Consider the following 15702-nt stretch of genomic DNA (forward strand, 5'->3'; position numbering starts at 1 on the left):
AGTAAATGAGAGAGGAAAAGGTAAATTTTTGAATATACAGTAGAAATTGTGTCAGATTGTGCAAGTCCTTGGTAAAGTGACTTGGCAGTTACACATGGTTTTATGTCTTTGTGATGTGAGAGTTACCTATTGCTGAATTAAAAAAGTAAAAGGATAAAGGGACAAAAGTAGGGTAGAATTCTGAGGTATAATGTACTGCTCAAGTGTGCATAGCTGTACTCCTCCTGGAGTCACCACTAGTTTTATCTTTGACTTTGTGAAAAGTGAGTTTAGGTTAAAGCTGGAAGTTTCTAAAACTCTAGTCTTAATAGCTGAGTTTTGTGTAGTAGCTTTATTATGAGATGAGTTGGAGTAACTGTTATGATGCAATCTTCTCTTTGTTTCAATTCATCATTTTTTGTGATATTTAACATTAAAGTGTTGTATATGAAAGAAACAAGAATGGTGAAATTAAAACAGCTTCTTTTTCTTATTTTTTAGGGGATCTGGCTAAGTACGGAAGTCTGTTCTGCTTTAAAAAATTAAGGAATGATATTTGGCTCAATTACAAGTACTTCTTGTAGTTTGCAGTTTTACAACTTGGTCTACGTAGTAACTGAAGTTTGAAAAATAGAACAAGTAGAGCAAAGAGAAAGTTGTTTGTCATAAACTTTACTTATGTATTTCTTATTAAATAATAAGTATTGTCACACAGAATGTCTGTGATTCAACTAGATCTATTACCCCAGTAGACTAAAGTCTGTAGAATATTGCACATTAAAAAAAGCTTGAGGTTAGAAATAAACAGTGCTTTAATAATTATAGTCTATTTTAAAAGTGATTCTGTAATTGTTTTAGACAGGGAACACTTAAATTTTTTCAGGTATTAAAAACCATTCACCACTATCCTAATGATTCAGTTTCTGTTTTTCCCATACAGATTGTTTTCCACCCTCACAGTTGTACTCCATTTGTGTTAGCCTTAGTTTTCACTTTATAAATGTTTCCAGCATTTAATTTCCAAGGTTTTCCTTGTTTGCAGCTGTTTTATCCTGCTGTTATATGGAATTAGATTAATCAGTCAGTTTTATTGGCAGACCAACAACGAAGTCCAGTGTTAGAGACTCTGTAATGACTTCATTATGTACGATTTCTCATTTGCACTTTTGAACTCAGTTTACCAGGCAACATCAATAAACTAAAATGCTGCCCCTATTTTCCACATTAAGATGTTTTCAGTTCACCTTGCCCTGCCCTTGCAGTCCTTTTCTCAAGTCCCATTTTTTAAAACTAGATTTCCCTCAGATTTGCCCTTTTCCCATCTCCTGTGGAACATCTCTTCTCACCCCAAATCAGAATGGGTAAATGGGTATTGTTATGGGAAGGTTCAACCAAGGAACTAATCTTTTTTTAAGAGAGATTGAGAGTCAAAAGGTTACTGTATATTGACATAAAAATATGGACGAGCTAAATAAGAAAAAAAAAATCTTGTATTATTGTTTTGTATTGATTAATAATTTATTTGCATAAATGTTACTGAAATATCTTGTTCAGTTGGAGATGGGTTGGGGAGAACCACAAATATCTCAGGAATGAATGGAGTAGTTGGAAACGTGCCTTATTGTGGAAAAACTCCTGGAATTCAATATGCTTAGTGTTAACAGGGAGAGTAAAGACGAGCTTGCCTAGTCCCTAAGCAGCATGATACTAAAATGAGCAGAAGTTTGATAAGACAATTCTTCAACTAGAGCAGACAAATAAAGAACTAGATGTAATGTCTGGAAGTTCAGTTAGACAAGAAATAAGGTGTAAAGTTTTTAATGGAGTATTTGAGAACAGGAAGAACTGCTAAGTATTTGGTCATTTTAGGTGTGTTAAGTTTGGTTTGTTCTTCACAAGATGGCCATTGCTGTCCATACCCATCAATTTTAGAACTTCAGTACAGGAAAATCTCTTCTTCCATAGCGATTCCTCTAAACTTGGATAATCGCTGTATTTTCATCTCAGGTATTCTTCAAGGCAACGCTGAGAGCTATTCCTTTTCCTTCACAGAATAACACATATTTTGTATTTTATTTCAGGCTGTAGAGGTTGCACTTTTCAAAAGACCTTATCCTTTGAATATCTACATCTGCTTTTCCTTCTGCTTTGGCAGAACATTTTAGGTATCTGCAAACAGCTTCTGCTTATCTTGATTGTATGATCTGGTGGCCTGTAATGGAGGTGTTCTGCTTCTGTTATCACTCACCTTTGGCAAGTAAGGATGTTAAAACATGCAGCAGAGTAACCTGTGGATATAAGAATGAAGCCATAGGCCTTCTTGCTGCCCCATGTTACCACCATGCCCTGCTTTGTTCTTTGAGAAAGGTTGGGGATTTTTTCCCCTCTTAGAAGAATAGGCTATAAGGTGAATTTAAGACTCTTCAGGTGGAATTTTAACAGAAGGTACTAAGTTACCATCCATGTGCACTGTTATGCAGGGGAAGGAATGTTTAGGAGTGAAGAAGAGCCAGTCTTGAATACTATTTGCTTGGGAAGATTTAATCTCCTTTCCATTTCTCCAGCAGGACCTTAGCTATGTGATATTTAAGAAAACACAAAACATCTACCATAGATTCAAATTGTCATGAATAATAGATTAATAATAATCCAATTCTCAAGATTAAATACCTAAAATATGCCCATGTTTTACAGATAGAAAGGTCATTGCTATCCATCATTTCCTAGCTTCAATTGCCTCTTTCTCTTCCATGAAACACCCTCCTGATAAGAGTGGTTGTTCAGAGAAAGGTTCTTCATTCTGCTCTGTGGGGATTAAACAATTTTACATGTTTCTGTGCCCACTGTTTTATTTACTAGATTCTTCTTTGTTGCATTTTGTTTTATTGAAATATAAAGCTAGATATTTTTATCTTTTTGTTTTCTGTATTTTTATGTTGCCATTTTTATTTTACATGACTATTTAATTGTAACGTCTGGAGAATGTTTTCCTTCTGGCTGAATGAGTGATTTCTGCAGTTTTAAATTATGCAGTTTAGGTTTGTGACTTTTTCCCCAACAAGAAGATAATCTACTGTTGGAACTGTTCTTTTTGCTTGATATTAATCCAGGTATCTTTGCTTGGCTAATTTGTGGTGCACAGCCATCTTACAATTATTGTGATTTCAGATCACTGTGTTTATCCTGCCTAAAAAGCAGTGCAGAGTGCTTGAGATTACTTAAATGGTTCTCTTCAAAGATAGAAAATATGACAGACACAATCTTCTTGCAACATAACTGAGTATGTGAGTACAGAAATCTTGCAGAATAGATTAATGGAAATTATACAGAACATATTGCTAAGTCTCTGGAAGGTGTATTCTTTTAGTAAAAGAAGCAATTTATGTACAATGTTCTAAATATACCAAAGTATAAAAAACTGTGAACCTATGAATGAACAAAACTTTAATCAGTTCAGTACTTAAATACAGGAATGTAGTATTAGATTTTTAGATCCCTCTTTTAAAAAAAGGTAAATCTTTGAGGAATCTTGCCAGTAGAGGTAGTAGAGATGTGAAGGTCCTCTCTGAGAACTCCTCTTCCAGAAAGATTTTCTAATCCTCTCCCTAGCAGAGAACTAGTCCTTGTTACTTCTGTTTCTCCCCATGACCTGGCAGATCTCTTACTACTACTTCTTCAAAAGTCTTCAGAAAACTCCTCTCATGCCTGTTGAGAAGCCTGGTGAGTTCTTAACTTCTTCCTAACCAGACATAGGATAGCTGACAGTTATGAAAACTTGAAAAATACTGTGCATCAGCTAGTTCCCTTAGCACAGCACAGGAGGCAAAATGTGGTTTGTGGTTAGTTTTGAATTGGTTTTGTATGAGAAGGAGTTAATTTTCCTCATAGTTGCTCACTGGGATTACACTGTGACTAGTTTTCAGCCACTAAATAGTAAAATATTATTTTGATTATATAAACTGGAAGAAAGTGTTGTACAGCATATTTGGAGCATTCCTGCCAGTCAAAATAAAACATTTCATAGAGTCATAGAATGGTAGGGGTTGGAAGGGACCTTTAGAGATCATCTAGTCCAACTCCCCTGCAGAAGCAGGTTCACCTAGATCAGGTCACATAGGAACATGTCCAGATGGGTCTTGAAGACCTCCAAGGAAGGAGACTCCACAACCCCTCTGGGCTCCCTCACCCTCACAGTGAAAACTACTACCTTTCACAAAGGTAGTAGTGAAAACTGTGCTGTTTAACAAATTTAATTTAGCTTACAGACAGGCCAGCGTGTTGCCTATCAGAAATACAAAGGCCTGTGAAGGACCCATGGATTTACTCCTATGGATGATGCACCAGTTGAATTTGAGGAGAAGAATGCACAGTACTGCTCTTGCAGTACACTGAGAAATACAAATGGGAAGTCAAGTCAGTGCTAGCAGGATACCAAGAGACCAAATATTTTCAGTATTCCAAATAAATTAATTGGAGTTTGCAGCTGGTGCTCACATATACAAGTGGGGCTTATTCTCTCTGCTGTTCACCTGAGTGTTGATTCATCTGGGATTATTTACATTTCCCTCCTCCTTTTTTTAATAGATAAAGATGATGCACTTCTCCTAGTCTTCACCAGGAAGACTTTTGCAGAAAGTTAGGCTTTTTCTTGCTGAAAGTGTACCCATCTTTTTACCATTTTTACTTCCTCTAGTAATTTCTTGGTTCAAACCTCTCAGCTGAGACAATTTTATATCCAGGTAATCCCACACCTCATTTTTGCATAACTACAGCATTTTAATTTAATCTGCATTTCATTATCTCCCAGGCAGGAGGACCCTTATCCTTACAGTTACAAACTGCAGACTGGGTCTTTGTTTTTTACAAAAGTTACCTGTGGAATGACCCGAGTGTTGCCAACAGAGATGATGTGGGATGCAGATACTTTCTGTGTAGCCTCTTCCCTTCGATTCTAGGTTGAATATTTTGAAGTAATGAAGTTAAAAATGGACTGCAATAAGTGAGGAGTTTGTATACTCTGTGGTGACTCCACATAGAGAAATAAACTTCTTGCTGTTGTTGATCCACTTGCAGAACAGTAGTCAAACTTCAGTGAGAACTTTAAACTGCACCAGATGACCATGCGATAGATGCATGTATTCTGCATATCACCAGTAGCCAGAATTACCTGGAGCCTTTCATTTTCTGTTTTACCTTACTTCTGACTCAGAATATCATCTGTATTTATGGTCTGAGGCTTGGGGAAGTTTGCTTGGCAGTAATCATCACTAACAGACAAAGGTGAAATTCTTCAAGTAATGTGAAGATTACTGTGCTTGCTGTGTTTGAGCCTGAAGTAAATTGTATCTTAATTTCAGAATATTTTCCTTTGTTGTATAGGTACTGTCTCAGAATTAATGTGCTGTTATGCCTAGATGGGAAAGACTATTTATATTCTTTTCCTGATTGGTTCCTCACATAGGGGAAAAAGTAAAATATATTTGTAGTGGTTCCTTAAAGAGGAAGTGTAATAAAAGTCTGACTGCATTCTATGTGAAATATTATACTACAAAACCAGTGAGTCAGTGTGGTTTCAGTCTGCTATTTGCAGTACTAACGGTATTCAGTTGGTCATTTTTAGCAAAGAAAACATCAAATTACAGAGTGAAGTATCATCATGCAAGTTGTACTTTTAGGAACCTGTTTTCTGGCAAAAAAAAGTCTTGAACTTAAACCATGGCAAAAATTCTCTCAGTTTTTTTCTTTTTAAATTTTATTTTCTATTTGCTGGCATGTGTGTGCAACACTTGGAGTAAGTTTATACAGCTAAAAAGTAGTACTATATATTATGTACACATCCAAATAATTAAATTATTCCTTCAAACTTTAGAGAGCCAAAATAGTTTTTAATCCAAAGAATTTAGTATTTACTGACAGTAAAATGAGAGATGAAGAGGGGCTCATGGTCACAGAAGAAAACTTAGCTAAGAAATTGTAGTTAAACATTTTTCTTCTTTAAATAGCCATCCAGAAGAAAGAACAGTCTGAACACTACTTACTTGTCCTGCGTTTTGTTAATACCTGCAGTGCAAAAGTACCCACAAGTACCTTTCCCCAAAGGTATTTTTGTAAAGGACAAGGAAAAACAGGCACTTATGACCTATTTGTGTGCTGTTGTGGTGGTGGTGGTTTTTTGTTTTCCCTTTCAAAATAATAAAATTCTTCACAATTCAACCCCAAAGGATCCTTTTGAAAAATGTCAAATGTCAAACAGCTGTGGTCATTCATGCTATTTCTAATACCGGTTTTGTTATCTCATTATACTGATGATGTAGGCATCCAGAAATACTGAGGCTTGATTTAAGAGAACTATGGATTATTTGCCACCTGAGCTTTAACTGTTTTTAAATGAACTGTAGTGTTCCAGCATGTTGGAAACATTTCTGTATGGAGTGTAGGGAGACTGCTCTTGAAATTTGTGGTCATGAAATGTGAACCTGTGGCATTCTAACACAAGAGCTTTCAAATTCTGACTTCAATGTCTGGACCTGGGTAAACTGGAGACTTAAATTTTACTTCCAAATCTACTTCCCTCAAATTCTAGGAATTATCTTGATTACCATGTTTTTACTTTAATCTGAAGCCGTAAATATTTTGAGAATTGTTTAGAAAAAAATGTCAGATTTAACAATGCTAATGTTAATTACAGCAGAATTTCAACTAAGATACTATTTCCTGTTGCAGAGCTTCCTCAGGCTTAAGCGAGTTTTATTGATTTGCAGCTCAGACTTAAGGTTGTATAATGTTTGCATAAAATGTTATGAAGTTTGCTTTTGAGACAAGTCAAGTAGAGCAAACTGTTAGGCAAGCCTGTAAAATATGTGGCCTATGAGTCAGATTTGACCTTCGGGGCAAGTTTTTGCCCCTGAGAGACAGCACAAGCCATTTGCCCATTACTCGGTGGAGGAAGCATGCCTTCAAGTATGGCTCTGAAGTACATCTTTCTAGAAAAATAAAACCTATTTGGAAAGTATGTACCTTTGCCCATCTCCTTTCTTTATTGGGACAGACACGTATTTTAATTGCATTCTGTAAGTCGCAAGTTGAAATAAATTCACATTTTAACAGGAAAAGATGAAATACTGTTATGCTGACCAAAACAGGCCATAAGAGCAGTGTCAAACCAGAGTGAACATGTTTTAGGTGCATACAGTTCAGAAATACAGGAGATTAGTGAACAATACTCTTTTTGTTTGAATTTCAAAATGAAGGAAACATTACGTTTTGGTGCGATCACCTTGCCTGGAGAGATTTTTCTGACTGATTGAACTGAGTTTTTCACTGAAGTGATGTGAAAAAATATTTGGATGGTGAGGCTGCATATAGAGCTTACTTTGAGTAATGAACATGTAGTTTTCATACCTGTAATTGTATTAAGTTGCACCAGCTTATTTAACAATTCAGTATTTCCTAGCTTGCTTTGTAACTATGTCTATATAAAGTATTTCTCTACCTCAATATATGTTCTTTTATAGTGTCTTTTGAATAATCATAATTACTATCATATTTATAATGTAAGATCAGTATTGAGAAATATTTTTATATGGGAATAGATCTTTCAGTAGAGCTATACTTTAATCAGTCTATACAGTATGTCCAGTGTATGTTCACACATCTGAAGTAGTTATAAAGATCTTATACATGTTTCATAAGTTTTCATCACAGCCATTTTGTAAACTGTTCTGTGCTGGATCAAGTCTTGGAAATTTGAAACTAGTGTTAGTTTTATATTTATAACAAATAAGTGTTTAACTTTGGAAAGATACGGAAGGGGAAAAACACACACCACCATTTTAAAGAAGGAATTCTAATAGAAGTTCCTTTTTTTTCCTCCCTTCCTCTTCTCGTTCCTTTTCTTTGACTGCTACTTTGTCTACTTTTCTGTCCACTTGATTTTCTGATTCCCATTCGTAGGGCAGTGTTACACCTGAGGAATTTTCCTACAATTTAGGGATTTCCCTCTACAATTTAATCGATAAACCAAATCTTAATTTTAAATAAATCACCATTTAGTTTTGGCCATTTGTGTACTAGAGAGCATCTGTTACTCTTACTCTGTGAGAACAGCCTAACAAAGAGACCTCATTTGCTGTGCTGTTCTCCCTTCTTGAATAACAGAAAGCAAAGGGTTTATTTCATTGTCAATTTGCATCTACACCAGGGATTCTGCAGGGATAACTGGAATGGGACAAAAAGTTGAGGTCTCATTATCAATATGTTGTTGGATATTTGTGGAACAGATCCTTATGGAAAAGGAGAGAGGATTTGTTTGATAGCACAGGAAATGTTCCCACAGAGTAATCCACTTTGCTCTCAAAACTCTAACTTCGAATTAGAAATCTGTTTCACAATGACAATAATGGAATGGCACTTCAAAGCTTTCATCATTAAAAAAAAAATCCTTTAGAAATTATGATAAATTTGAAAGAAAGTAAAGGATATGGATTGATGAGATAGTAATGTCTATCACAGTGTGGTCAAAGTTGGAAGAGTGCTAAAGGTTTGTTGTCATTAATTGTTCTGCATGCTCTTTTCCATATTTATTTTATAAAGTAAAACCATTTTCTCCTTTTCTGTTTGCATAATTTTGTCAAGTTCTATCCTTTTGATTTTTATTTCAACAGTTCTTTTTCCTGTTCCTCCCCTCTTTTCTCTGTTACAGTTAGATATCTGTAACCAATGACAGGAAGGTTATGCTATTTTTAAAGTGCTTCAGTATAAAGGCTTGTTCATTTCAGTTTCTGTGTGTTAACATAAATGTTTAAGCTATTTTGTGAGTAGCAATGAACCTTCTTATTAGAATGAGTATTTTGACTACTGGAGAATTAACAGTAAATTATGCATTATGAAAATATACTGTGCATTAAGGAAAAAAACTCTAATCAACTGTTAAATATTACAACACACTATGAAAATCTTAAGCTTCTGGATTCATGTGATTATATGAGATTTAAATTTTCATAAAATTAACAAAAAAGTTACCTGGTCTTAGCCTGGAGCTACTGCCAAAAGCTGAAAGTTAGACTGAAAATTGATAATGCCAATAAAAAGGATGCATTTAAAAATAAAATATTGATGATTTTTGAGTGGTGTGGCTTGGCAGTGACACACTGTACAGAAACAATGAATTTTAATTCCAGAAGCCTGAGAAAATGATACGGCACAACAAAATGCAGCTAGTTATGCTGAAGGAATAGGAATGAAAAGAGTAGTGAACTGACTCAAAGTGGCAAGGCTCTGGCAGCAGTGCAAATAAAATGACAGCGTGAATTCTTAGTAGAGTGGACAAGGATGTATCCAAAAAAGTGCAGTTCTATCCTTTTGGCCATTGTTTGAATGGTTTCCTAAGAGTTTTGTTTGTGGCCAAGAAAGGCAAGGAGTGAGGTTGAGATGTTTGCCAAGCACAAAACAGCTACAAGAGCACAAAGGGGTGGAGGCAGCAGTTTGGCTTACCCATCACCAGCATGGTCAAGCTCCTGTGGCTGATGATGACATGAATGCTGGAAGGCCCATGTCAGCAGCAAGGAAGGTCATTTGCAGGTAATGTAATAGCTGTCTTTTGCTATGAGCCAAGTGTTGCCGCTATACTTTGGATTGTTTTGGGTAAGACAAAGTTGCTGCTTCAGCTGTGACTTGATAAAACTCTTAAATTCTAAAGGAACCAAAAAAACCCCAAACTGTAAATTCTAATGCTTTCACTTAGAATGTTGTTTGTTATCTGTGAAATCCTTCAGCTTGTTTGCAAAACCTTGTAACAAAATGTTTTTAGATGTAAAAATGGACTCTTTTCAGTATTGTGAATAATGTTGACATAGCACAGATTTCACTGCTGTATCTGCACTCCATTTTAAACAAAAAGTAATTGTGATTAGTGTACAGAAGGACTTTCTTTTTCTCTTCAAATAAAGTGAAGCATGTCTTCTAAATACGACAAAACAAAAGGATTTCAGAAAAAGATCCTTGTTGCAAGAAGCATTGATTCAAAGCATGGGCCTCATCTGAATCTAAATGCTACTTAGAGGTATTTTCCAACAAAAGGTGAACTAAATAAACTTCAGAGGGCCAAGTTATGTAGTTTTATAAGTTGAAAGAAATATTTTTAATAGAGAATGAAAATGATTCCATATGTGATGTTGAATGCTTTTACAGATTTTGAAGTAAGAATGCTTTCTTGCTGTGTGTTAGAGAGAAAACCCAGTATTCTGCTTTTCAGTCAGCTCTGCAGTACAAGGACTTGCAGGTGCTACTGACTTGTACTATCAAGTGATACCATACTGTATCTAAAGTCATCAGGGCACAATAATTTCACAGATATTTATATCTTATTTCATGAACAGAGTTGAGAATCAGAATTTTAGCTTAGTTATGGGATGAAAGAAAAAATTTTGACCGGTTAAGACAATGTACCTGTTTATTCAGATAATCTGGTGCTTTTTCCTTTGAGGTAATGCATTTGTTTCTCTGGATTTTTGTGCTTGTAGCTGTTGAGTATTGATGTGAAACTACATTTTTCTAGCAGGACAGATTTGTAACTGCATGTCTCAGATACAAGAGCTTTCTTGTGAATTGTTTGAGCAGCTTATGCTTTGTTTCCTTTCAGGAAACTTATGTGCATCATTTTTACAGGAAGTTCAGTCTTCGCCAGGCACAGTCAGCAGTCTGACTTTTGCACTGCTCTAAGGGATGTGTGCGTGAGCAGCAGGCACAAATTCATTTAGCATGTATATTTGTTTTAATATAATGAATTCCTGTAATGGAGGTCATGTATGAAAGCTTGGTCAGGACGGTTGGGTTTGTCCAGCTGAGTCAGAAAGATGACTTCCTAGATCATTTGAGTAGAATACAGCAGATAAGTAAAAAAAAAAAAAAAAAGAATTTTTTCCTTCATGCTAAGTATTGGTGACAATGATTACGTGTTAAGAACATCCAGCTTTGAATTCAACACACAAATCTCTTAGCTGATAAATTTTTACATTCTGAAATATAACACTGCCTTTCCCTTCAGCATATGACACTACTATTTTAAAGTAAAACAATGTTAAACTGCCTGTGGGTTGGGGAGGGGAAAGGACAGTGAGCTCTGCTGCAGAGATGCAGCCATTAGTCCATGGTTGCTTGCAGTTTTGAACCTAGGGAAAGAAAAAGGAGAATTTAGGTTTTCCAAGGACTCTGATAAGAAGACTTTTCAAGGTGTATTCTCAAGAATCTGGTTTGTACAGCTTGCACAAAGCCATTGTGGGTGAGATTGTGCCATGTCCCTTCAAGGCACACCAAACCAATTTGTTCAAAAAAGGAAAAAGAGCTCTCATTTCTGGGTTATCCCAATGCCACACTGGTGCAGTGATGGCATAAAGCAGCCCAAGAGCCAACCACGTTAATGGTTGTTCTTCCTGGACTTCCTGTGGGTGACTCAATCCTTTGGTGACCTGGGGTCTCTGGAGTGCTGTGAGATGAGGTACAGCCCATGGGCACAGCAGGCAGGTAGATCAGTGATGGAGTCCTGTACCCATCTCCTAGACCCTGCTTGCCATGAGGGGATTCCCGTAGCTTAAGGACATACGTAGCAGAGACTAGCCCTTCTCAGTGTGTTTAATGTTATCTGTGCAGCAACATTTTGCTTCTCTTTCTTCTCATACTTTGCTTTTTCAGGATCAGGAAATAGATGGACACTTGCTGCACTCTTTACTACATTTCCACATCTTTTTAGTCATACTGACAGTCACTCTTATTAATTATCTAGTCTGTAGTAATGACAGGCTGAGTCACAAAGAGTTATTGTAGCAGATCTCAAGTCCCTGCCCTCTTTTCTGACACCAAACTTCCATTTTCTGTTGTGCTGCTGTTGCTGAAAGTAGCTGATTTTTGACCTGGGCTCTAGGACCTCTCTGATGTCGAGCAGAAAGGAAACTATTGCTTTAATGCTAGATCACTGTATAAGTACAATGTGTTTATCTTCAGTTTATTTCATTGCTTATTAACAAGTGATTTATCATTTAATTCTTCTCTTACTTGTAAAATTTGTAGCAAATACTTCAGATCTAGTAGGAGTTTACTTGTGATCTTTTTTGTTTAGTTTTTTTCCCTACTCTTTTCTGCCCTCACAGACTGAAGTGGCTCAGCTCACTATGTAATTTTTCCCTTTCCATCTCCTTCCCCTCCAGTGCTGTCTTCTTCTGGGTGGCTGCTATCTGCTCTTTTTTCTTTTGATGTTTTTGCCCTACTATTGTTTTAATAATGTAAAATTCCATTTTTTAGCCTGTTCCTTGTGTTTACTGCCCATTTGCTTCTCCTGTTCTATTTTCCTTGCAGCTGTGCTTTCTTTCCTTCTGTGGTTTTCTGTTACTTGAAATCAGCTGATGCCAAACTTAGCAGCAGTTCTAGGTTGCAAGAAAGAATAGCAGAGAGAAAATAAGTGCAGCAAAAGGATCAGAAACTCAATTATCAGTGCATATATTACTATTTTCTGAAATGTTATTCTGTGTTTTCCTTCTGCCTTTTTGTATTACTCTTTGTTGCTATCGTTCTGGTTTCTTTCCTTCTATTTTTTTCTCATCTTGTTAGTTTTTTTTAATAGTAGCACTGAGTATTACTTAGAATTATAGAAATTAAAAAAGACAGAGCACTGAGAACAGATGGTCAGAGTCACACTTGAGGTGGAGGTCTTTTTGGACTCTTCTGAAATTCTGTCACTTACATGTGTGGAGGACTAGAAATCAAGGGAGCAGTGAACATTGCTTATTCCAGGCATTTGCCTTCACATTCTTTTTAAAACCAAGTACACTTTTATGAGTTTAACTGAATGCTATAAACTCATCATATGAAAACTCAATATATATGGCCAATGGAGAATAAACTTGACCTTTCTCTATTTTCTAACTCGGAGGCGAATAGTGAATGGGCTAGGCTGAGAAGCTGTTTGCTTGACCATCCTATGTTCTTTCCTGCAGTGAAACAAGTGTCTAGTTTGTCCTGGTCAGTGGGATTTTGAAGAAGGGAACAGGAGATGCTGGAGCCAACAGGATCTGTTTGTGCACTTGCTCAGGTTATGGCTGTTGATGACATTGGGGTTATCTCTCCTGTCTGGTACATCCTGCTGTGTTGCTTATGAGGCAGTACTCAGCAAGGGATATCCTGTTGTTTGTAGCTTCTCTTTGATGTATTTTATTTGATTTGGGAACAAATAACACAACATGGAGGGGCTTCAAAACTGTTGCAAATATTTGACTTAATGTGTTAAATTCCATAGGACACTAGTGTGTCTTTATACAGTAGTACAACTGTATGTTGTAATAGATAATAATTTCATAAGTACTGTAATTGTCATGCTAATAACTTGGATTACATTTTTTGGCATCTAGTGGTTAATTAGCCTTCCTTTTAAAAATAGAGCTCCAGAAACAAAGCATTCTATTCCTCAGTGAGATGAGATTGTATTGGGTTTGCAATGCTTGGTATCCTTTATAGTTTGGGAGACCGTCTTCACATTTGCTAAATTACTGATTATTTGTGTTGGAGGAATGGATCTCTTTCAGCAGTTTAGAAATGAAAAAAATACCTAATTCTCTGTTTCTTAATGTGTTTATTATTTTGTTTGCAAATCCAGTTTATACAAGCCACTCTGCGTTCTAAAGCAAGTCAATTAAGTTAATTAAAAATCAAGTCGATTAAGAGGCTTCTTAATAAGTTACTTATGTAGAAAATATAGGATGAAATAATTAGGCAAGTAAAAAAAAATAAACAATAGCAGCTTCAGTAGTAAGGAATGCGTAAAACATCATAACATCATAAATATCCCCATGATGATTACAACGACTCTACCTTTAATGCTATGAATCATAAGAGCAAATATACAGCAGTTCTTTTCCGGTCGTCTAGCAGAACGTTTGAGGAGAAAAATGGATAGCTAAATCTTGCAAGTGTAAAGTGTGCAGTAAAATTTCCCACTTTTGAACACAGCTTTATATAGAAATCATTTTTCCAGGTGTCTGGGTGCCTGTTACCAATAATGTCCTGGTTTGTGTTTATCTTTTTTCTTGGATTTTTCATGGCAAGCTGTTTATTCTCAAGAAGTGAAAAACTGTGTGCTACAGTTAAATGTGGCTTAATAGTCATTATCATAGAATCATTATAGTTGGAAAAGACCTTTAAGATCATCACCAACCTAACACTGCCAAGCCGATCACCAAAATAAACCATATCCCTCAGCATCTCATCTCTACTTCTTTTGAATGTGAATTGGTTTTATAACTATATTCTTAACTATATTTAACTATTTTATCTATATTTAACCAAACTTGCAAGAATTTCCAAATCAACTGCAGAGTTTATCATAGATACCAGTATTTGCAGTCTCACAGAAAACATTGCTAATGATGACATAATTTGCATATGATAAATAAGAATTTACTGATAATTTAATAGTAATGAAGAGGAGAAAAGGATATTTGAATTTTGAGATAATTGTTAAAAGATAGGTAATTAAAAATGTTAGAGTTGCTCATTTCAGCAATGATTAAAAATTTGCTGTTGCTGTCATTTAAAAAAAAAAAAATCAGGAGACGTTTCTTCATTTTACAAACACGCACCAAGAAAGAGGGTTTGTACCCAGAGAAATTCACTCTACATTTTCAGTGGGAATGCCTATCAACTTTGTAAACCAGCTACCAGCCCTTTTTATGCTTCCCTGTGGTAACTGCTTCTTTCTGGGCATGTCAAAGACATCTTTATACAATTCCTGCAACCCTTCAAACAGTATGTAAGGTCCTGCAGTGCTTCCAAAGGAAGGCACTGCAGGTGTCTTTGCACAGATTTAAGAGTACTCTTGGCACCTTCTTGTGCACTTGTGTCGCCTTCTCAACCTGTAAACACACACGCACACATGCATTTGCCATTCTGTCAGCCCTTCACCGACAGAGCTGATGAGATAAAATGTCTTTTCCCTTTGTCCCCTGCCAGCCCCATTTCTCTTATATGTGGTGTTCCCAGGATGTGTTCTCAGACATATTTTAACAAAGTGTTCTCAGTGTGGGTCCTGTAAAACTCATACCAGCAATTTTACTACAGTATTTTCATTACAAAGGACATCCTGTTTCATAATAATATATTGTATTCATTTTGAAGATGTCCTCATGTCTCACAAGAAGCAATTCTAAAAAGGAGGTTGATGCTGTTAGTTGGTACTTTGTTTTCCTTGTAAAGTCAGCATGGTATAAAAAATTCAGTGTAAAAAATTGATTTTAAAAGATAGATTGTACCTTGATGGTACCTTGTTATTTAGCTAATGTATGCCTTCTGTGATATGGAAGCTGCAGTATATGCTATTTATGTCCTAGAAAATATTCAAAAATAATTGCTGACAAAAGCCACTTCACAGGTTGACTCAGAGGTACATTTTGTAATCTGAATGTTAATATTCTGGATAGCTAGGCAGAGAAAACTATTGATGTAGTTTGAAGATCCATGTGGAGACTAGTCAGGATTTTAGTTAGAAAAGTGGTGAGGGAGAGAGATTAATATATTTTGAGTTCTCCCAGCTTCACTGAAATTGCGTGCCTATTGAGCATATGAATGCATACAATTTGTAATATTTTTGAAAAGGTGAGACTTTTTGCTAGTAAATTGGAAATGTCGCCTTTTATATCTCAGGAATTTATGTCTCTTCCAGAAGCAATTTGGAATCACCTT

General features: G+C 35.9%; 1 protein-coding gene across 6 annotated transcripts in view; it reads left to right on the forward strand.

The window, feature by feature from the left end:
* MDFIC (MyoD family inhibitor domain containing) overlaps positions 1-15702 on the forward strand; it is a 53368-nt gene that overhangs the window by 14358 nt on the left and 23308 nt on the right. The window contains exon 2 of one of the 6 annotated variants that reach the window (XM_062017581.1): positions 3636-3699. The exons of the other annotated variants lie outside the window; for them this stretch is intronic. Within the exon in view, the coding sequence (XP_061873565.1) occupies positions 3636-3699 (64 nt within the window). The remainder of the gene's footprint in view (positions 1-3635; positions 3700-15702) is intronic. 6 annotated transcript variants of the gene reach the window in all.

Source organism: Colius striatus, chromosome 1, assembly GCF_028858725.1.
Source record: "Colius striatus isolate bColStr4 chromosome 1, bColStr4.1.hap1, whole genome shotgun sequence".
NCBI classification, from domain to species: Eukaryota; Metazoa; Chordata; class Aves; order Coliiformes; family Coliidae; genus Colius; species Colius striatus.